General features: G+C 54.3%; 2 protein-coding genes across 2 annotated transcripts; one reads left to right on the top strand and one right to left on the bottom strand.

The window, feature by feature from the left end:
- The first annotated feature begins 7427 nt into the window (after positions 1-7427).
- Positions 7428-15545, top strand: LOC138740919 (protein LBH-like). The gene is made up of 4 exons (XM_069894243.1): positions 7428-7640; positions 8488-8595; positions 10434-10620; positions 15270-15545. The coding sequence occupies exons 1-4, from the start codon at positions 7599-7601 to the stop codon at positions 15275-15277; spliced, it is 345 nt and encodes a 114-aa protein (XP_069750344.1). The 5' UTR covers positions 7428-7598; the 3' UTR covers positions 15278-15545.
- A 3281-nt stretch (positions 15546-18826) lies between these two features.
- Positions 18827-22485, bottom strand: LOC138742046 (ubiquitin thioesterase OTUB1-like). Its single transcript, XM_069896239.1, has 4 exons — positions 22282-22485; positions 21886-22008; positions 21327-21521; positions 18827-20753 (listed from the first exon to the last, which is right to left on the bottom strand). The coding sequence occupies exons 1-4, from the start codon at positions 22483-22485 to the stop codon at positions 20556-20558; spliced, it is 720 nt and encodes a 239-aa protein (XP_069752340.1). The 3' UTR covers positions 18827-20555.
- Positions 22486-22985: the final 500 nt, after the last annotated feature.

Genomic DNA, 22985 nt, shown 5'->3' with positions numbered 1-22985 from the left:
GGCACAGCCTCCCGTATCCCTTTAATTGTCCACTCTCTATATTGTCTCATACTTGCCAATCCCTCGGGTGTTCGTTTGTCCCACCTGGGTTCATTTAAGGGATATTTTTGTTCATGGGGTCTGGGGTCCCCAGGTTGTTCATATTCCCACATGAGGAGGGCAGCCCGTTGAATCATCTGCCTCTCCTGGGGTGAGAATAATGTTCCCATTATTGCCTGCATCTCTTCCCACGTATATGTGTTTGGTCCCAGGAATTGGTCGAGCTGTTCGGCCAGTCCTATAGGATCTTCCAATAACTTTTTCATTTCTTTCTTAAATCCCCGCACCTCTGTACTAGTTAGGGGAACATTCACATATCCCGTTCCCCCTCCCGGTCCTCCCATAGGAACTTCCCTCAGGGGATTTAGGCTTACTGAAAACTTTGATGGTCCTGGACCAGTCTGGGATCTTGTCTAGGGTCGGTTTACCGGTGGAAGTTTAGGGTCCGACTCCCTTAATTCATTCTTTTTTTCCCGGCCCCTTTCGGGGCAATCAGATTCATCACCTTTCCCCTCCGGTAATGAGCTTTCCTCGGGCGCAGTAGGCACCGGGGGAATATAAGGAGGGGGAAGGTTGTCCAGAGGTTCACCCTTCTTTTCTCCCGCTACCCTCAATTTAAAACATTTTGTTAAGGATCCTGGCCAGGGAACCCAACAAAATGCATATGCTGACTCTTCTTGATTCACCTTTGGTCTCGAATTTACATATATGTTTAATGCTTGTCTAACCCAATCCTCATCAGATCCAAATTTCGGCCACCAGACCGAGGAACCTTTAATAGGTTGTTTCGACCAAAGGAGACAATATTGAACCATCTTTTTCTTGTTTTTGTCTCGATATCTTTTACTATCCCAATTTTCAAACATTCTCCCCCAAGGGCTGTCAAGGGGAACTCCCAGGAATTGTCCTGAATTTTCAGACGAGCCCTTAGATTTTGATCCTCCCATTTTCCCACCTAGATCCGTTTATCGTTGCTGAGGACCCTCTCGTTCTGGACCCTACTCCCTTCTTCTCAGACGCCTCGTCGGAGGTACTGTCCCTCCTTCGGTTACCGCTGAGGTTTCCCTGGGGTCGACCCCTCTCTTCTCGGCACTTCGTCGGAGGTGCTGTCCCTCCTTCGGTTACCGCCGAGGTTTCCTTGGGGTCTATCCTAGAGTCCCACGACAGGGTCCTCACGCCACGACAAAAGCTCTATACCTGATCTATTACGTTAGGTTTTTTTTTTATCCAAACAGGTGTATCCCGTTACACCTGTTACCCAATCCCCACACCACAATCGTAAGTCGTCACTTACCGGTGTCTTCCCGGGGATTGAACCGTCACCCTTCTCCTCTCCGTCTTGTCGTGTCACCTTGTCCGGATACCACTCGCTCAAGCCGCCCGAAGCGACGAGCAAGGGACTAGGAGCCGCTGAACTCAGCGGGGTGCACCACCTCCGATGTCCCTCTTCTCGCCTCCCCTCACGGCCGGAGTGTAGATCCCGGACGAGCCCCCATTTGTCAGAAATAAAACTTCTCACAAATGAGTCTCTTTAAAACTGATGACACGACAAGCTTTATTTACAAGTCTGCAGAGTTGGACTCAACTGGCTTCTCACCAGTTAAGCCCCGATACATACAGTGCATTGATTTTTATACCCTTATTGTTTGCCCTTCCCCTTCTTATTAATACTGTTTTAATTGGTTAGTATTTCAAAAGCATTCTAAGTACAACTGCATTTTTAATTATCACATTCGTTACGTACGCTGCGAACTCTACATACACTAAATTCTGTTTCTCACCCTTCTTATCAATCTTTTGTCTCCTGCATGTCTCTCACTATGACCATGAAAAGATATGTTTAAAAAAACATATCCAGCTGAACTTTTTGTCCTTGGCTGCTAGTAAGCTCCCTGTCCGTTCTGGCTTCCCTTTTTATGATTAATCATCACATTTTAACTTAAGCCATTTTAACCTAAATTCTCTATATATAACACTACCAATAAGTGGTAATTCTGCCTGGTCCGCAGGAAAAAGAATCTCAGGGTTGTATGTGATGTCACCTATGGACTCCTGACAATCAATCTGAAAAAGAAGAGAAAGTGAGGCCATGCCTGGGGGTCATTGTCTGTTCAGGAATCTGATGGCGGAGGGGAAGATGCTGTCCTTGTGTCGCTGGGTGCTGTCTTCAGCTCCTGGACCTCCTTCCCAATGGGAGCTGAGTGGGTGGTGGGGGGGTCCTTGAGGATAGAAGCTGTTTTCTTGAGACACTGCCTCTTGGAGTGGAGACTGGTGCCGTGATGACGCAGGCCAAGTTCACAACCCTCTGTAGCCATTTCCTGTCTTGAGCGTTGGCATCTCCATATCAGACAGTGATGCAACCAGCCAGAATGCTCTCCGTAATCCACCTGTACTTTGCGAGAGTCTTTTGAACCGAATCTCCTCAAACACCTCACAAAGTATAGCCGCTGATGAGCCTTTTTCGTGATTGCATCAACATGGAGTCTCCAGGACAGTAGAAGTTCTTGACCCTCTCCAACACTGAGCCCTCAATGAAGACTGGGTCGTGTTCTCCTTGTTTTCTCTTCCTGAGGTCCACAATCAATCTAAGTTTTGCTGATGTTAAATACAAGGCGGTTGTGACACCACTCAACGAGCTGATCCATCTCCCTCCTGAACGCTTCCTCAACGCCGTCTGTGATTCTGCTGATGACCAGCCTGGCCGTCCTGATTTTGATGCTCCTGTACCTCCTTCCTGATGGTTGTGGGTCAAAGATCTTATGAGCTGGATGGAAAAGGTCATCATGAATCTTTGAGCCCTATTTAAGCAACTCTCCCAGTGACTGTCCTCAATAGAGGAAAGGGAGACCCCAATGATCTTCTTGGCCATTTTGATGATCCTCTGTATTGGCTTTTGGTTCAATGTTTTGCAGACACCATCCCTCACAATGATTGGACACTGTTGTACCTATCCCCAAATCACACATCCCATATACTTCCCATCCTCTTTCCCCTCTCTCCCTCTCCTTCCACTTTTACCCCCTCTCTCTGCCTCTCCCCTCCTCCCCATCTCTCTCCCTGTCCCCCTCTCCTCCTCCCTTCTCTGTCTCATCCTCTCCTCCTCTCTCCCTCTTCTCTGCTCTGTCCCCCTCTCCTCCCCTCACTCTCCCCTCTCTCTTCCCATTTCCCCTCTTGCACTCCCCCTCCCTCTCTCCCCCTTCCTCTCTCTTCCCGTTCCCCCTGTCCCCCCTCGCTCTCCCTCTTATCCTCTCTCTGCCCCCCCTCCCCCCATTCTCTTCCCATACCCCTGGCTCTGTCCCCCTCTCACTCTCCCCTCCCTCCCTGTTTCCCCCCTGTCCTCTCTCCCCCCATTCTCTTCCCATTGCCCCCCAACTCTGTCCCCTCTCTCTTTCCCCTTCCTCTCTCTTCCTGTCCCTCTCTTCCCCTCACTCTCCCCTCCCTACCTGCTCCCTCCCTCTGTCCCCCTCTCTCCCCCCCCCCGATTTCCGTTTTACATTAGAATTTTTTTGCCTCACACGCACACAAGGCACGAATTAAATATCCGAATTTCTGACCACTCGAAGTTTTAAACCTTCCTGCTGAGTTCAGCTCTTGATGTTTTGCTGTCCAGCCACCTGCTGGTTGCAGATTCATTCAGGTTGTGGGCTTGTGGTCTCATTCCAAGCTGAGAACTACATGCCATGCCTTTTGCAAAATTTATAGCTTGGGCTTATTTCAAGATCCGGTCTCGTCTCCACCAAGATTCTTCACCCTCCACACTTTCCCCTCAACACTCACAATCTCTTGGACTTTAGGTGGACCAGGGACGACCACCCTCCACTACACATCAACAACTCTGTGGTGGAGAGAGTGGACACACCAAGTTCCTTGGAGTTCACTAGTGACCTATCGTGGACCCTCAACATCTCCTCACTTGTCAGGAAGGCGCAACAGCGACTGTACTTCCTGAGAAGACTGAGTCCAGCGAGGCTACCAGCCACCATCATGTCAACCTTCTACAGGAGTCCTTATCAAGAGCATCCTGGCCGGCTGCGTCGCAGTGTGGGGATGGTGGCTGCAGAGAAACAGATCAGAGGTCAATCCACAGGACCACAAGAGTGGCAGAGAGGGTCACTGGGCTCTCCCTCCTCCCCATCGACATGATCGACTGGGATTGTTGTCTGAAGAGGGCGTGCAAAATCACTGAGGACCCCTTCCCGCCCACACACAGCATTTTTCAGCTGCTCCCGTCGGGGGAAAAGATACAGGAGGATCAGAGCCAGCACCACCAGGCCAAGGATCAGCTTCTTCCCACGGGCAGTGAGAACACTGAATGACCAAAGGAACTGCTCACACTCACCCTCCGAGACTCTCATATTCACGAAACAATATTTATTTATTTCTATCACAAGATATAAGAGCAGAAGTTGGCCCATCACCCCATAGAGTCATATCGATCCATCCACCCACCCAGCCCCTCTCCCTGGCCTTCTCCCCGTAACCCTCGATGCCCTGAATAATCAAATCCCTGTCAATCTCTACCTTAAATACACCCATCGACCTCCCCTCAACGGCCACCCGTAGCAACACGTTCCACAGACTCATGACCCTCTGGCTAAAAGAATTTCTCCATGTCTCTGTTTTAAATGGCACCCTTTTATCCTGGCGACATTTGTGATCCTCCATTCCACTAGAACCATTAATTGCTAGAAGTATATATGAAATACTTGTCCTGCGTGTATACTGTGTGTTATATCTGGGTGTATGTCTGGGTGTTTTGCACCAAGGACTGGAGAACGCTGTTTCATCGGGTTGTACGTACAATCAGATGACAATAAACTTTGACTTGACTCCTGGGCTATCTGGATATCCCCACCCCAGGTGCAAATGGCTTCGGAAAGCATTGCATTCACCCATCTCAAGGTTACAGAGAGAGAGACAACAGGGAACGGTCTCTCTGGGCACCGCATCTGCACTGACCATTAACGCTTAACATTCTCCCCACCATCCACCCCTCACGCACATGTCTTTGGTCCCACCAACCCACTGACCACCTTTGGGATGTGGGAGGAACACCGAGGCCCCTGAGGGAAATCCGGAGTGGGAGCATGCAAACTCTGCGCAGACAGCGCCGGAGGTGGGGATTGAACCCTGGTGTCGGGTGGGTGTGTCTAACCACCGTGTCATCTTGCCTCCTCACAGCTGTCCTTCCGAGATTCAGGATTCCTTTGTTGCCATGTAATAAAAATGGTGTCATATCACACAAAATTTGCTTTAGCCTGCCGTAAGGCGGGCAAAGATTCACCATTGGCAGAAATGACCCAGGGCCCCTTACGGTAGGAGAAAAAAAGAGTCCCTTCAGGGACCAAGTGCCCATGGATTCACCTCTCACGGCCCCTGCAGCCGCCCAGACCAGTTCGATCCATCGGTCCCCCCCAGACTCCAGGTCCGACCCTCCGACACCATTAGGGAGCCCGAGGTGCCTCAGGAGCCCACCCTCGCCTTTGAGTCCCGACTCCAGCAGCTGGTTCTCCCCAGCCAGTCTCCACCAGCCCACAACCTGTTGCGAAGTCTTTTGCCCTCGACTCGCCAGCAGCCCATGACCTATGCCTGTCCTTCAGCCGCAGAGCCCCTTGATGATCTGCCGCCGTGGTCACTGCCCCGGAGGTTTATCTCCTCTGCCTCTCCTGGTAGGGAGGGGGTGGTCTCCCCACTTTCTGGTGCCCTGCGCCGGTCAGCTGCTCCTCTTTCACCTTCATCTTGGGCCCAAACCCCCATGGTCGCAGGATATTAAACAAGACTCTGTCAGCTCCTTACAGGCCAGTACGGAGCTGAGGGTAGTGGGAGGACACTGTGGAGGAATGTTGTGTCTCTGCTCCTTGCTCTCCCTAGGTCCACATTATGTTCTAATTATGGGGTGAGGCCAGCACTCTTGCCCCGGGACTCTGGTTGGATGGGACGGGCCCTGAGGGAGAGTGACGGAACTCTGGGGACTCGGAATGAGTTTCCTGTCACCGGAGAATGCAGACACCCACCCTGGGGAGGTGTTCCCCACCCTCACCCCCTCCCTCCTTACCCCCTACCACAGCACTCCCTCCTCACCGCACCTGTCCCCCCCCCCCCCACCACCCCCAGCCCTCTTCTCCCTCTCCTGCCTACTGTACCATGTGGAATCCAGGTGGAGTTTGGTGTTGGTGTGCAGGAGGTTGTCATTGAGATGGTTCTCCAGGACAGTGGACAGACTGGTGACAGAGAGAGCGATGGGGGCACCTCACTTGGGCAGTGTGAGAGTTTCCCCCTTCTCCCTGTATACTCAGCTCTGGACCCTTCCTTCCCACCGCTAACATCTTCTCGCACTCACCTTGCGGCTCAGCTGTAGGCGCTGCAACACATGTTTACGGGCACTCTGCTGGAATGGTGGGCACACACTGCTGGGACAGTTGGCACTCTGCTGGGATTCCAGGCACTCTGCTGGAACGGCAGGCACTCACTATGCTGGGCCCCACTCCCTCTTCCCTGCCTCCTTTGTTCCCCCACACCTCCCCCTCTTCCCCACCTCCCCCTCTGGTGATTTGTTCCTAGATACACTGTGTCATTCCAGGTGAACCAATTGCCCATCCCGAATTGCTGGGGTTTATGTTGGGGTCAGTGTTCTGTTTTTTAGAATGCATTTGGTGATTGATCCAGACTGGGTCAGGATGGACTGGAGTCACATATGGACCCGGACCACGTCAGGACGGACTGGAGTCACATACAGTCAGTATAACACACCGGTGGACAGGGGAGAGGTGTTCCCACAGGATGGAGAGGCAGCCTTGCCCTCGGGACTAGATGCCCATGTTCAGGGTCCCTGCCCGCAACTCAGCCCAGGAGCCTGCAATCCCTGCTTTACTGGACCCTCAGTGACTGAGTCACTCTGTCCCGTTCCCTAATTCCCCACCATCAGCCCAGGAACACTTCCCCTGCACCATCCCTGAATTTCCTCCCCTCCAGCATCAACGCCTGTGTTCGACAGGCCCGTGTTCTTCCATACTGCGTTCTGCAGGCCTGAACACAGGCCCGTGGTCCACAAGCCCATGAACCGCAGGCCCACGATCCCTTGACACGTGCTCCACGAGCCTAGGTTCTAAGGGCCCACGTTCCAGAGGCTCAAGCTCTCAGATCCTGTGCTCCTCAGGCCTGCATTCTGCAAGCCCACACTCCACAGACTCACGGTCCAGGCCCACACTCCACAGGCCAGCATTCCACGGACATGTGCTTCGCAGCAAGTGTTCTACAGGCCTGCTTTCATGTTCGATAGTGCGCACCCACACTTCATGGGCTCAAGCTCCACATGACCGCGAACAGTAGACACAAGTTCCGCAGACCCGCGCTCCACAGCGCCTGAGCCATTCTCACCACACTTTGCAGCTGACAGATCGCTTCCTGTTTGTGAAGATTAACATCAGGCTAGTGTTTGCTGAACACGAACTCCATTCCAGCCCCCGCTGCTTCACCCTCCTTGGGCTGGTGCAAACCCTCATCGTCCACAGGCCCTGCCTGAAGAACATCGGCTGGGACAGCGTGAGCTTCCCTTTTGTATGCACTCTCCCCCTGGCCCCACTGACACCAAGCGTCAGCAGGTGAGTCGTGTTGTGTAGGTCAGGGCAGCCATTGTTCTCTGCATGCTTCATTCCAGTGACTGCCCCATTCAACTCCCCTGCTAGACGATATCCTCCCTGTCTCTGTAAACCTCACCCTTCCCCAGCCCCTACACCCCTCCCTGTCTCTGTAACCCCCTCCAGACCCCTATTCCCATCCCTGTCTCTGTAACCTTCCTTCCCAATCCCCTCCACCCCTCCCTGTCTTTGTAAACCCACTCTGGTCCCCTACACCCCTCCCTGTCTCTGTGATCCTCTCTGGTCCCCTACACCCCTCTCTGTCTCTGTAACGCCCTCTGGTCCCCTACACCCTTCCCTGTCTCTGTGACCCACTCCGGTCCCCTACACTCCTCTCTGTCTCTGTAACCCTCTCTCTTTGCCAACACCCCTCTCTGTCTCTGTAACCTCCTGCGTTCCCCTAAACCTCTCCCTTTCTCTGTAACCCCCTCCGGTCCCCTCTCCCCTCTCTATCTCTGAAAACCTGTTTTCTCCAATTTCCAGTCTAACATTGACAACCCTGACTTAAGTTCCAGGACTCCCTCCTTTTATACCTGATCCATTTCGAGATGCCAGCAACCATAGTTGGGCTTGGGCTTGTCCAACCCTTGGAAGGTGGGATCCATGTTATCCTTCAGCATTTCCGTGTGGACACATTCAGTGATTCTTCCTGCATTGGGGCTGTCTCTCCCGGAGACCTGCTGATGATCAATGTTCATGGCCTTCCTGAGTTTGGGGGTAGACACTTTTGTTGATGCCTTTAGGTATCTGATAGCCCAGGGCAGTTCTGGTGGCTTTCTCCCACTGACCAGCCTCCGTCCCCTCCCTCCAGGCAGTGGTGCGGACGGACCGAGACATGACGGACATGATCGTTGGTAGCTGTAACGCTGCAGCTGAAGATTTGGGCCTTAAACCAGATGACAACGGGCTGCCCTTCCAGGTAGCAGTAAGGCCAGACTTGGAGGGGGGAGGGGGTGCAGGGAGCATGGTGAGGGGGCCAAGGGATTCAGTGGGGTCATCGGTTATTGGGTAGGGGGTCTCGGGGTTGGAGGGGTCAGTGGGGAAGAGAGAGGAGACCACAAAGGGGTCAGAAGAGTCATTGTGAAGGGGGGACAGTCTGGACAAGATGGGGGAGGAGGGTCCACTCTGGACAGGGATAGTCTGGAGTGGAGGCATGGTCCGATCTTGAGGGGAGGGCAGTCTGGACAGGGAGCATGGTCTGGACAAAGGTGGGGGTGGTCTGAAGTGGGGGTTGAACTCTTGTTGGGCAGAGGGGGGCCTGGTGTCAATTGGGGAGGACAGTCCGGATGAGGTGGGGGTCTGCAGACTGTAATGCTTTACTTCAATGCGTGGTGGGGCCGCATTGGTCAGGAACCTGGCAAACTCACTCGGGGTGGTGGGGGTGGGTGTCTGCTTTCCTCACCGTCCCACCTCCCCTGGGGATAGGGTCTCTGGCTGGATGGGCTCCTCCTGTGACAGCCAGGGGTTTTGGGCACTGTGAGAGCGGCAGGTCCTTTTCTCCATCCATAATCGCGGCCCCGTTCTCGAGCCAAGTCCCACGGAGCAGGGAGGTTCTGCTGCCACTGGACAAGATTCTGGTGAGGCCGCATCTGGAGAACTGCCTGCAGATCTGGTCTCCTTACTCGAGGAAGGATGGACGGGCTTTAGAGACAGTGCAGAGGAGGTTCACCAGGTTGATTCCAGGGATGAGGAGGTCAGTCTATGAGGAGAAATTGAGTCATCTGGGACTATATTCGCTGGGATTTAGAAGAACGAGAGAGGATCTTATAAATTTCTGAAATATTTAGATCAGAGTAAGTTTTTCCTATGGGTGGGGGAGACCAGAACGAGGGGACATCGCCTCAAAATCCAAGGGAGTAGATTTAGGATGGAGATGAGGAGGAACTGCTTTTCCTAGAGGGTGAGGAATCTGTGGAATTCGTTGCCCATTAAAGTAGTGGCCGCGACCTCAGTAAATAGATTTAAGACCAGGTTGGGTAGATTTCTATATTGTCGGGGAATTAAGGGACATGGGGAAAAGGCAGGTTGGTGGAGATGAGCCCATCATCTGATCAGCCACCATCTCATTGAATGGGGGAGCAGGCTCGACAGTCCAAACAGCTGACTCCTGCTCCTATTTCTTCTGATCTTTTCCCTCACCTCGGGAAGGGGCAAACACAGGGCAGGAACAGTGGGCCGCATGGACTCAGTAGTGGCCACCATCCTGCCGCAGCCTCACGTCCTGGCACATCTTCTGAGTGTGGAGTGATTGGGGGGAGGCAGCGAAGCCAAAGTGGTGGAAAGAGGAGGGGACGCTGGGCCAGGTGGATTCAGGGGCGGCTTTAGCTGGGAGCAGATTCAAGTGGAAGAGGTGTCAATGAAGCTTTCCCTGTCCCCCCCCCCCTCCACTGCACCATCCCTTGCCCCCTCTCTCACCCCTCACCCTCATTGTCCCCTCCCCATCCCTTCCAATCACTCCTTTCCACCCTCTCTCTTTCCTTTCCACCCCATTCTTCTTTCTCTCCCTCCCCATCCTTCTCTCTATCCCTTTCTCTCCTTCTCCATCCCTTTTTTCTCTCCCTCCTTTTCTTTTTTCCTCCATTTCCCTTCCCTCTTTTTCCCTCTCCACCTCTCTCCCTCCTCCTCCCTTTCCCCCTCTTCCTCTCCCATTCCCCCCCTCCTTCCCTCTCCCCTCCACCTCTCCACACTCTTCCATCCATTCCCTCTCCTTTTTTCTCCTTCTCCCTCTCCCCCTCTCCTTTTTCCTCCCTGTGCCAGATCTTTCCTGACCCCTGCGAGGGTCAGTGCAAACCGGGGATCCATCTCCCGTCAATCGTGGTGGAGCCGACGGCCGTCAGCGAGGTGGAGAGTGGGGAGCTCCGTTGGCCCCCCGAGGACATCGTAGCTGAGCAGAAGGCAGAGGGGCCGCAGACCCCCCCTGAGGAACGAGGACAGAGTGAGGCTGGTAGGTGCGGGGCAGGGGGGCAGACATGAGGGAAAGGAAGTGGGGCATTGAAGGAGGGGGAGAGGGAGAAGGATGGGGAAGGAAGATGGTGGAGTAGGTTTGATAGGGAGTGTGAGAAAGGGTGGGAGTGGGGGGGAGGGGAAGGATGGAGAGAGGAGGGAGATGGGGGAATAGGTAGGGTGGGAGTGGGGTAGAGAGGGATGGTGAGGAAGGAGGGGAGAGGAGGGGATGAGAGTGAGAGTGAGGGAGAGAGAGAGAGGAGGGGAAGGGGAAGGAAGATGGTGGAGGAGGAGTTCGATAGGGAGGGTGAGAAAGGGTGGGAGTGGAGGGAGGGGAGGATGGAGAGAGGAGGGGGATGGGGAATAGGGAGGGTGGGAGTGAGGGAGGGGATAGGGAAGAGGATAGGGAGGGTGGGTGGGGTAGAGAGGGATGGTGAGGGAGGAGGGGATGAGGAGGGTGAGAAAGGGTGGGAGTGAGGGAGAGGGATGAGGAGGGGGTAGGGGATGGGGAGGAGGATAGGGGAGGGTGAGAATGGGGGGAGAGGGATGGAGAGGAGGGGGTAGGGGAAGGGGGATGGGGAGGAGGATAGGGAGGGTGGGAGTGGGAGGCTGAGGGAGAGGGAGGGGAGAGGAGGATAGGGAGGGTGGGAGTGGGGGTGGTGCCAGGAACCCGGGCTGCAGGGCAGACCTCCCATTCCCGACTGTGTGTCCCTGACAACAGGAGCAGAGCAGCCAGGTCTTGGAAAACAGTCCAGGCACAGGCTTGGCCAACTGACCACCAGGGATCAGATGGCACCGGACCCCCACCGTCCGCCAGGGATCGGAGCGGCCGGACCCCTACTGTCCCACGGAACTCTCACTGTCCACCCGCCCGACCCACCCCTAGCCGGGACTGGGGGGCAGGGGCGGGAGGAGCACCCCATCCGTCTCCCCTCTCCCTATGGGTTTGAAGCCCCTCTGCAGGGTCCAGGGGTGGGGGTGGGTCCGGGGTCTGCCCCCCTCACCCCCAGTGGATTCCTTCTGATCACCCACCATCCCAGCCAGGTGAGCAGAGACCCCTCCATACCCTTCCTCTCCGTGCCCCTTCCCCTTCCATCCCTTCGTCCTCCATTTTTTGCCCCCTTCCCCAACCCGCCATCCCCTTCCCTCCTCTCATCCCTTCCCCACCAGCCCCTCCTCACCCTTCCTGCTCCCACCCCACCCCTCCTCCTCATCTTCGCCCTTCCCCACTGCACCAGCCCTGAACCAGGGAATGCCGTATCCAGCTTCCACGCCAGAGGAGAGGGTCTCCCCATCCCGACCCCTGGCGATGGTTTGTACATAGTTTTATATCTGCTGTAAGCCTGGATTCACACCACCCTCCCTCCTTTACTTCACCTGCCCACCCTCCAGCTCACACCTCGTGCTCTCCTGTCCCTCCCTCACCCCCTCTACCACTTTGTTAATGTACTGGTTCAATAAAGTTTTTCTGCCATTTGGATAAAACCCAACTCTCCTCTGGACTCCAAGTGGAATTCTGGTGCCCCACTGATAGCCCTTGTGGACTCACGCCCCCCCCCCCCCTTCTCAGGGCCATCAGTGGGCACCCTCCCTTTCTGTCCCAGGCAGTGGAGTGGACAGTGGCTCTTCCCCAAATCTCCAGGGTGGGGGGTGCAGAGCGAGGTGGGGAACCTTGCAACTGGGAGTGCGGCCAGTGGGAAAGGTTGCCCTGGGTGTGGTGGAAAACCCTGTGGGGTGCAGGGGAGGGGACAGTGGGTGCAAGGGAGGGTGGTGGAGGTGAGGGGGGAAGAGGGAAGGGAGAGAGAGGACTCAGTGAGAGGGTGGGAGGGAGAGTGGAAGGGGAAATGGTAGAGGGAGGGGGTGACATGAGGGGAGGTGGTGGAGGGAGGGGGTGAAGTGAGGGGGAGGTGGTGAAGGGAGGGGGAGGTGGTGAAGGGAGGGGGAGGTGGTGAAGGGAGGGAGGGAGATGGCTGGTGAATGTGAAGAATGTGGATGGTCAGCACAGAGGTGTTGGGATGAACGGCCAGAATCTGTGACTTGAAACACTACTCGAAATGTTCGCCCTGCCCCCAGAAATGGGACACATCTCGCCAAGGGCTGGCGTCTGACTGCCAGTGTTGGGGGTGAAGCACGAAAGTAAGCAGACACTGTGATTGCCATAAACACACTGAGCTGGACTCAGTATCCACAGGAGGTGAAGATTATTACAAACGTATCGGGCCTGAACCCTTCCTCAAGGTACAAGCCAACAGCAGGCAGGCATCCAAATTAAAGACAAAAAACACGAACGTCTGGCGACACTGCGCTTGTGAAACTCAGCGTTCTTTACCTTGGTGAAGGGCTCAGGCCTGAAACACTGGCTCTGTACCTTTCCTTCTGCTCTTTAAAGGACCCTTTGACCTGACTAGTTTCTCCAGCTGAGAAGCCCCAACTTAGATTCAGAGCCCATACGTGACGTCACATACAACCCCTGAGGTTCTTTTTCCTGTGGGCCAGGCAGAATTACCACTTATTGGCAGAGCGAAATAACCTGTCCACAAGGTCCATGTGTAAACAGATAAAGAACGTGCACAAGTCAGAGATCTTCAATGTGTTTCTGATTGAGTTTGTCGTTGTGGAGTCTGATGGTGGAGGGGGAGCAGCTGTTCCTGAACCTGCTGGTGCGAGTCTTGTGGCCCCTCGACCTCTTTCCTGACGGCAGCAGTGAGGACAGAGCGTGTGCTGGGTGGGGTGGGCCCTTGCTGCTCTCTGATGGCAGCGTTCCCCGCAGCCATTCTCGGCAGAGAGGGAGGGTTTTGCCCGCGATGCCCTGGGTACAGGTGAAGTTCTTGCCTCCGCCGCCATCTTGTGCTCGTGGTTTCCAGCTCGGGGGCCTCTCCCCCCACCCCACCTATTTTATTTGGGCACCTGCTGACATTTTGCTCACACCTTGATGAAGGCCTCAAGCCTGGAACATTGCTGCATAAAAGACACTGCTGAGTTTCTCCAGCAGTGTTTATGGAAGAATTAATGGTTTTTTTTTGGGGGGGGGAAGAATGGGAGGGGGAAGGGTCCAGAAGGTGTTAATTGGATATGATAAGAAAAGTGGTGACCGTTGATCTTGGCCCTGGGAAAGGAGACAGAGAGAAACGGTCAACAAATATTCCACCCCGAGATTATTCTCTGGCCACTGAGGTGGGATTCATGTCCATCCCCACCCCCATGTCCCAGAAACCCTGCATCATCCAGTAATTTACCAGGGCAGTGTCATGGTGGAGGAGAGAGGGGATTTCCAGATCGCTTCACTCAGGGGTGAAAGGAACCCAAGGGGTGGTTGAATGTTGATGGGATGCTGCAATATGTCGTCACTGCCTCCGTCCCAGCAAAGGGGGTCTCCCTCTCAGTCTGAGCTTCTCTTAATGCTCATCCTGCACAGGGACCTGCATGTCTGTTCTGAACGGTCTTGCATATCATTCTATTTGTACACCATCCCAATGGTCCCGACCACCGCCCCCCTCCATTCACCCTGTCCCCAGTCCCAATGATCCAGACCCCTTCCCACTCATCTAGTCCAAATGATCCTGACCCTTTCCCATTCACCCTGTCCCCAATAGTCCCAACCCCCCCTATTCACCCCATCCCGAGTCCCAATAGACCCAACCTCTTCCCACTCACCCTGTCCCAAATCCCATTGGTCCCACCCCCCCCATTCACCCCATCCCCAGTCCCAATGGTCCCGACCCCATCCCATTCACTCCTAATATTTATTTTTTCCACCTTCTCTAACCACGGATACCAGAGGTGTTCTGTGGTTGGTCAGGAATTACTTAGTGATACATGAGTAGAAAGGTTGAAAACGACTACAATAAATGAAGCCGTTCCCCCACGATGCCCATGGAACCATCCAATCCCAAACTATTTGTTTTCGGAATGATCTCTCGCCTGTGGAATGTCACCCAGATCTGAGTAAGGAAACCATTCCTAACCCTCTCCTCTACCTCTTCAGTGGTTGACTGAAGGTGAGCACGTGGTTGGAGCACAACCTTGCCCAGGACAGGCCTCCTGGTTGAATGCAGCAGAATCTTTGTCCCCTCGCGCCCCCCCCCCCCACCCCACCTTACCTTAGGAATACAGAGGTTACACTGCCAGATGCAAACTCAGGCAAAGGTGCTGTCCTTTGGACCTTGGGCAGTTCCTTTACACCTCCACGCTTTGCTCTTGCCATCACTTAATCTTGGTCTCATCGGTCCACAAGACCCTTTTTTTCAGAATTCTGAAGTCCTTTAAACACTTCTTGGCAAACTGTAATCTGGCCATCTGTTTCTGTGTCCAACTTGTGGTTTTGCATCTCGCGGTGTAGCCACTATTTCTGTTTATGAAGTCTTCTGCGGACAGTGGTCGTTGACATGTCCACACCTGCCTCCTGAAGAGCATTTCTGATCTGTCAGATGAGCGATTGGAGATTTTCCCTCATGATGGTGAGAATCCTTCTGCCATCAGCAGTGGGGGGGGGGGGGGGGGGAGGGGGGGGAAGGGGGTCTTCCTTGGCCGACCAATCCCTTTGTGATGACTGAGCTCACCAGGACGCTCTTAACGATAATCCAAACAGCTGATTTTGGTCATCCTAAAGGTTTGGGCAACGTCTCTTACTGTTTAACCCTTGTTTTCCAGCCTCATAACGGCTTCCTTGACTTTCATTGGCCCAACTCTGGTCCTCGTGTTGAAAAATGGCAACTACAGACCACAGAGGTGATCAAAAGCTTTGAAGCAGAGCCCAGCTCTCACCCACCTGAGCCAATGCAGCTTTGAAATATACCTAAGTTCTCACAGACAAGTGAAGCCAAGTGTCCCAAACGTTATGGTGCCTTGAAATGAGGGGACAACGTACAAACAGTGCTGGAATTTCTAGAAACAACCTTGAATAAAATCGGGACTGTGCACTTTAAATACATGAATTGCTTCATTACAAACTTAAAACTGGAGCGCAGGGGGAAAAAAAGTGTCTTTGTCCCAAACCTTACGGAGGGCCCTGCAGAAGCAGAAATAGGCTGTTCAGCCCATTGAGTCTGCCCGGTCATTTAATCACGAGCTGATCCATTTCCCCACTCATCCCCACTACCCAGCCTTTTCCCCATAAACTTTGATGGGGCTAATCAAGGACCTGTCGATCTCTGCCTTTAATACACCCAACGACCCGGCCTCCACGACTTCCCGTGGCAACAAATTCCAGATTCACCGTCCCTCCCGCTGAAGAAATTCCTCCGTGTCTCTGCCGATTGGACGCCCTTCAATATCGCTTTATGATCAGTCTTCTCTCTCCTGGGTCTCTTTGACCTAGAACATTACAGCACAAAAACAGGTCATTTGGCCCTTCTATATTCTGTCTAGCCCCATTGATCTGCACCCATTCCATATCCCTTCAATCCATATACCTGTCCAAATTTTTCTTAAATGTTAAAATTGAGACCGCATTCACTACCTCAGCTGGCACCTCATTCCACACTCCCACCATCCTCTATGCGAACACGTTCCCCCTAAACTTTTCCCCTTTCACCCTTAACCCATGTCCTCTGGTTTGTATTTCACTCACTCTCAGTAGGAAAAGCCTACCTACTTTTACTGTCTGTCCCCCTCACAATTTTAAATACCTTGATCAAATCTCCCCTCATTCTTCTACGCTCCAGGGAATAAAGACCGTACCTGTTTAACCTTACCCTGTAACTCAGTTCCTGAAGTCCAGGCAACATTCCAGAAAATCTTCTCTGCCCTCTTTCTATCTTATTGAGATCTTTCCTGTAGTTCGGTGACCAAAACTGCACACAATTCTCCAAATTTGGCCTCACCAATGTCTTATACAATTTTACAACATCCTAGCTCCTGTACTCAATACTTTGATTTATGAAGGCCAATGTGCCAAAAGCTCTCCCTACAACCCTGTCCACCTGTGACGCCACTTTCAGGGAATTCTATATCTGTATCCCCAGATCCCTCTGTTCTACTGCACTCCTCAGTGCCCAACCATTCACCGTGTTCGTCCTTTCATGGTTTGTCCTTCCAAAATGGAACATCTCACACTTGTCTGCATTAAACTCCATCTACCATTTTTCAGCCCCTTTTTCCCCAAATCCCCCTGCAAACTTTGAAAACCTTCTTCACTGTCCACAGCTTAGTATCATCCACATACTTACAAATCCAATTTCCCACATTATCATCCAGATCATTGATCTAGATGACAAACAACAATGGTCCCAGCATCAATCCCTGAGGCACCACTCATCACAGGCCTCCATTCTGGGAAGCTTCTCCCATCTAGTCAATGTCGAATCCAATTTACTACCTCACCAAGTGTCTGCACCTTCCTGACTAACCTCCCATGTGGGACCTTGTCAAATGCCTTACTAAAGTCCATGTGGACAATATCCACAGCCTTTCCTTCGTCAACTTTCCCTTTAACCCCCTCAAAAAACTATCCAAGATTGGTTAAACACGACCTACCATGCATAAAGCCATGTTGACTATCCCTAGTCGGTCCCTGGCTGTCCAAATATTTGTATTACTGAGCTCTGAGAACACCTTCCAGTATTTTACCTCCTACTGAAGTCAGGTTCACCGGCCTATCATTTCCAGGGTTACTTTTGAGCCTTTTTTTTGAACAATGTGAGCTACCCTCCAATTCTCTGGCTCCACACCCATGGATAAAGACATGTTAAATATTTCTGCCAGAGCCCCTGCAATTTCTACACCAGCCTCCCTCAAGGCCCAAGGGAATATCTTGTCGAGCCCTGGGGATTCATCCGTCCTGATTTTCTTTAAAATAGCGAGCACATCCTCCTCTTTAATCTGTGTCGGTTCCATGACCTCACTGCGTGCTTTCCTTATTTAAATTTAAATTCAGTCCGGTACAGGCCCTTTTGGCCCATGAGCCCGTGTCAGCCAATTGACTTACAATCCCTGGTATGTTTTGAACGGTGGGAGGAAACAGGAAAACCCACACAGACATGGGGATAATGTACAAGCTCCTTACAGACAGCACGGAATTCAAACCCTGGTTCCGATTGCTGGCGCTGTAACAATGTTGGACAAACTGTTCTGCTAACCGTGTCACCCTAGTGACCTGAGTAAATACTGTTGCAAAAAAACTGAAGATCTCTTCTGGATCCATACATAGCTTCTGCCATGTCAAAATCTCTGCCAACTGGCCCATCCACCTCCCTCGAAGGCAAGGTCACGGGAGACTGAGACTGTTTTGCACACACTGGGGTAATCCCCACTCCCAGGAAGAGGCCGTTTCCACGAGGTTCACCACCCCACCCCTACCTCCTCCATGGTGAGACGTGGTCCCACACAAACAGGCAGCTTTCAAACCACAGGGAGCAGCCAATGCAGCCCCTACAGTGAGCGAAAGCCGATTCTGCAGGCTGTGCCTCCCACTCATGTTCCCACCCGAATGAATTCAGTGTTCACTATGGCCAACAAATCACCGTGGGCACAACAGGAGGAAGTTCAAATGAATGCAGGGTGTGGGGTGGGGGGTGGGGGGGTTGTTCAAGACTTTCCTGGCTTGGGGGAGGTGACTCATCTACGAGGGGCAGGTTTCACCCAGACCCTCTCTCTAGATTCACCAGTGGTCTCCCTCCCCTCTCCCAGGCAGGAGAATGTACTGAATCAACACACACATCCCCACCTCCCTCTCCCCAAGACCCTCAATTCCCAACCTTTCAATGCCCTCTTCATTCTCCTTCTCCTCCCTTTGTCCCTATCCCCACCTCGCTCCCCCTCATTACCCACCCCTCCCCCCACACATTCCCCACCTCCCTCCCCTCACATCGTTCCCCACCGCTCTCCCCTTCACATTCCCCACCTCCCTCCCCTCACGTTCCCCACCGCTCTCCCCCTCATTCCCCACCCCCCCTCATTCCCCACCCCCCTCCCATTCCCCACCTCCCTCCCCCTCACATTCCTCACCTCTCCCCCTCATACCCCATCGCTCTACCCCTTTCCCCACCTCCCTCCCCTCACATTCCCCCTCTCCCTCAAATTCCTCCCCTCATTCCTCACCCGCATCTCCCTCCCCCCATTCTCCACCCCTCTTACTCCCCCCTTTCTTTCCTCTGCCCTACTCTAAACCCTTCCTTCCCCCGCCCCCATTTCCTCACCTTTCTTTTTCCCAACACCCCCCATTCCCTCCCTGCGCAGACATTCAGTCAGAGGCAGATTGGAGGCAGGCAGAGGTATCGAGCCAGTTTATTGAAGGGGAGCACACACTCACTGCTCCTGCAACACCCGAGGAGCCCCCTTGTCCATCAGGGGGCCAGCACAGCCTGTTTCATCCACAGCCTTGGCTGGCTCAGTGCCACAGTCTCCGTGCCACAGTCTCCTTGCCCCTCCACACAACACGGCCTCTCAGGTCCGATCGCTGCTCCCATCAGGGACGTGGAGATGTCTCATTTCCCCCACTGTAATCCCTACTCAGGCAACACAGCGAGGGGGGGGGGGAGGGGGAGTGGAGTAAGAAGGAGGGGGGAGGGGGGTTGGAGAGTGGGAGAGGTGGGGTGAGGAAGAGGGAGGGGAAGGGGAGGGATGGAGGGGAGAGGGGCCTGAAGGGGGAGGGTGGAGGGGAGAGAAGGGGAGGGGAGAGACAGCGTAGTGGGGCTGAGGGAGAATTTCTGCTGGCTGGGCCAAGAGGGAGCAGGAGGTCAGTGGGTATACTGAGCTCCGTGGAGTGCTCGACAAACACCAAACCTTCTGCCCAGGTCCCAGGCCCTGGTTACTTCGCAGGAACAGGGGCCGGAATCTCTGCTGACCTCTGGATGGTCGTGTTCCACCCTGAATGGGTCCCTGGCCTGGTCACGCTGGAGTGCTTCATACAGCCCTGCAGGGAATCCAAGACGGGGAGGGGAGGTTTCCCCGAGACTCCGAGGGATTTAATGGGAGGGGAGAGGTTTCTACGGGTCTCAGAGGGAGAAGAGAGGTTTCCCTGAGACTTCGAGGCATCGAGGGGGAGGGGAGAGGTCTCCATGAGACTCCATGGCATCAAGGGAGAAAGAGAGAGGCTTCCCCGAGACAGAGGCATCGAGGGGTAGGGGAGAGGCTTCCCCAGGTCTCCAAGGGATGGAGGTGAATAAGAGAGGTTTCCCTGAGACTCTGAGGGATCGAGGCAGTGGGGGAGAGGTTTCCCCGTGGGTCCAAGGTGGAGGGGAGACTAAGCAGGGAGAGTTGGCAGAAGGTACAGGTTGACTAAGGGTCATCAGTTGAATTTACAGAAGGTCGGGGTGGGGGCGCATTCAGTGATAGCGGGTGCTTCAGGACCACAGTTGTTTTGGAGGGGGAAGGGGGCTCGTGGTGGAAGGAGGGGGATAGTGAGCAAACAAAGAATGGGATATGGAGGGGAAAGTGAATGGAATCAGGGAAAGGGGAGCTGATGGGGTAAGGAAGTGATGGGGAAGGGAGGGAGACAAAGTCCTGAGAAGTAAAGCAGTGTGTATGAGAGAGAGTATGGGTGTTTGTGGGTGGAGTGCAAGTTTGCGCGCTTGCATGAGTTTGCGTGTGCGCGTGAGTTTGTGTGAGAATGACCATGTCGTATGTGTGACTGCATGCGGGAGTGTGGGTGTATATGTGGGACACGTGTCAAGGAGTGTAGGTGTGTGTGAGTCTGTTTGCGGGAGCGTGGGTGTGTAAGTGGGACCGTGAGTGGGGGAGCGTGGGTGTGTAAGTGGGACCGTGAGTGGGGGAGTGTGTGTTTGTGAGTGTGCTGGGGACCGGACGTGTGAGAGTGTGTTTGCATGGCAGTTTGTGTATGAAAATGATTGTGTGTGCGCTTGATGTGAGCAAGTGAGACCAGCTCCCCCTCAACGTGACAGCCCAGGTAACAAAGTGGGAGGGGGGTTGTGGGGAGCAAGCTCATTTACAACCAGGGAACTCTGTACAATAATCTGTTTGCTTCTCCACTCTGTCCACCTATTTATAGAGAATGTCGTAGTGTCCCGGCCTGTACAACAGGAAGACCCGGGGCTCGGAGCCCTCGGGGAAGATGTGCTGGTTGGTTGTGCCTCCCTCCCCACGGTCCATGTACTCCACACGGATCGAGGTGTCCAGTGCCTGAGCCAGGGCGATGATGTGGATGTGGTCGCTCTCCTTGGCCATCGGTTCCACTTCCTGCAGAGAGCGGAAGGTCAGTAAACCTCCCCATGAAGCCCCCACCATTGCTCAATCTCCACTCCCCCACTTATCATATAGCACAAAGCCCCTTGTAATCACCATCCATCCCTCCCCACCGCCCCTTATCATGTAGAGAAGCCATTCAACCCATCAACTACATGCTGGCTCGCAACCTACTCCCACATCGCTCTCCTCCATGCATTCCCTCGGTTGCAGTTATTGGTGGAGGGGAAAAGTGTTCCTATTGGAGAAAGGGGGTGGGGGGGGAGGTGGATGTGGGGGGGATGTTACCAGTTTGGGGAAGGGGAGGATAAGGGGGAGATGGGGGAATAGATGGAGCTGGCCACAGAGCTCCCAGTGGGGGAGAGGGGTGGAAGAGTTCCTAGTGGAGGATGGGGATGAGAGAGATGGAGGGGTTGCTGGGGGAGAGGGGTGGGAAGTTCCCGGTGGAGGCATGGGGGAGAAAGGGGGAAGGGAGGAAAGCAGTGGGGGAAAGGGGCAGGGGGAAAAGAGGGAGGCAGGAGGGGGAAGGGGTGTCGGGAGGGAATGAGGTAGGACAGAGGGACTGACCTGCTGGCAGAACTCCTTGACGGTGCGTCCTCCCTCGATGAAGTGCTGGAAGAATGGCGCCTCTCGCTGCAGGTATCCCGAGGTGAGGAGTCGCAGGTAAACAACTAGGTAGTCCGACGTACTCTGGTCATTGAAGGCAGTCAGTAGGTTGGCCAGGGAGCCTTGCTTCTCCACCAGCTCAATCACGTCCATGAACTGGAGATGGAGACCGGCATCCATCAACTGGGGGTCTGGAGAGGTGGGGAGGGATTTGGGGAGGGGAGGGAGGGACCTGGGGAGGTGAGGGAGGGACCCAAGGTGGTGATGAGGGAGGAGGGAGGTTGGGAGGGGTGGTGGGAAAGGGTCCAGGGAGGTTGGGCAGGGAGTTGGGGAGGGGGTGGGGAGCTTGGGAGGGGTTGGGAGGGGGTCGAGGAGGGGGCTGGGGAGGGGCCCAGGGAGGTGAGTTGAGGGAGGGGTCCGCAGTGAGGGGTCCACAGAGGTGCAGTGGGGCCCCCAGGGTCCAAGAACCACCCAGGGAGTTCCAGCCACAGCCCCCACCATCCTCGTCCCGGCCCCTCACCGTGTTGTGGAAATCCTCAATGGTGAACTCGGTGAAGCCCTGGGTCACCAGATCCTCTTTGCTTTTGGAAGCGATGGCTTTAAACCTGACAGGAACCGTGGAGAAACCGTCAAGACATTGTGGCTTGACTCAGCAGACACACACAGACCCATGCGCAGACCATAGACACACACACGCAGTCCCATGCATGGACCAGCTGACACACGCAGACCCGGGTGCAGACCACAGAGGCACACATAGACCCACACCTGGAAAGGCAGACTCATGCAGATCCGTGCACAGACCACAGACACACACACATAGTCCCATGCATGGACCGGCTGACACACGCAGACCTGTGCACAGACCAGAGACACACACACAGCCCAATGCGTAGACTGACAGAAACACACAGACCCGAGTGCAGACCACGGACAAACGCACAGTCCAATCCACGGACCAGATGACACACGCAGACCCATACGCAGACCACAGAGACACGCAGACCCACGCATGGACCGGAAGACATGCGCAGACCACAGAGACACAGTCAGCCCCACACCTGGACCAGCAGGCATACGCAGACCCGTACGCAGACCACAGAGACACGTGGAGCACCATGTACGGAACGGCAGACACACACAGACCCTCAAAAGACCACAGAGACAGGGCCAGACTCAGGGACAGACCCTCACACAGTCCGGTAGAGGCAGGTGCAGATACTGGCAGACCTACATTAGACTGGCAGAGATGAACACAGATAAACATGTGGACCCATGCAGACCTTCGGAAAGTCTCAGAGACCCTTCGTGTCACTCGCAGCCACGTGCAGACTGAAATGCAGATCTTTGCAGACACACGGAGACTAACACCAGACATTCACAGGCAAACACAGTGACCCGCGCGCAGCTCCCCTCTCCCCCACACTCATGCCCTAATCCTAACACATACACAAACACACAACCCTGAGGGCAAGGTGGCGAGGGAGACCCTGTGGTGACGGGACAGCAGGAGTCCAGGGAAGTCTTGGGAGAAGGGAAAGGAGACCAGAGGGCCAGGAGATGGGAAGGGAGGTCCCAGAGAGAAGAAGAGGGGGCCAGAGGACCAGGTGAAGGGCAAGG

Source organism: Narcine bancroftii, chromosome 8 (genome assembly GCF_036971445.1).
Source record: "Narcine bancroftii isolate sNarBan1 chromosome 8, sNarBan1.hap1, whole genome shotgun sequence".
Classification (NCBI taxonomy): Eukaryota; Metazoa; Chordata; class Chondrichthyes; order Torpediniformes; family Narcinidae; genus Narcine; species Narcine bancroftii.
This window is presented reverse-complemented; position numbering and strand designations above follow the sequence as displayed.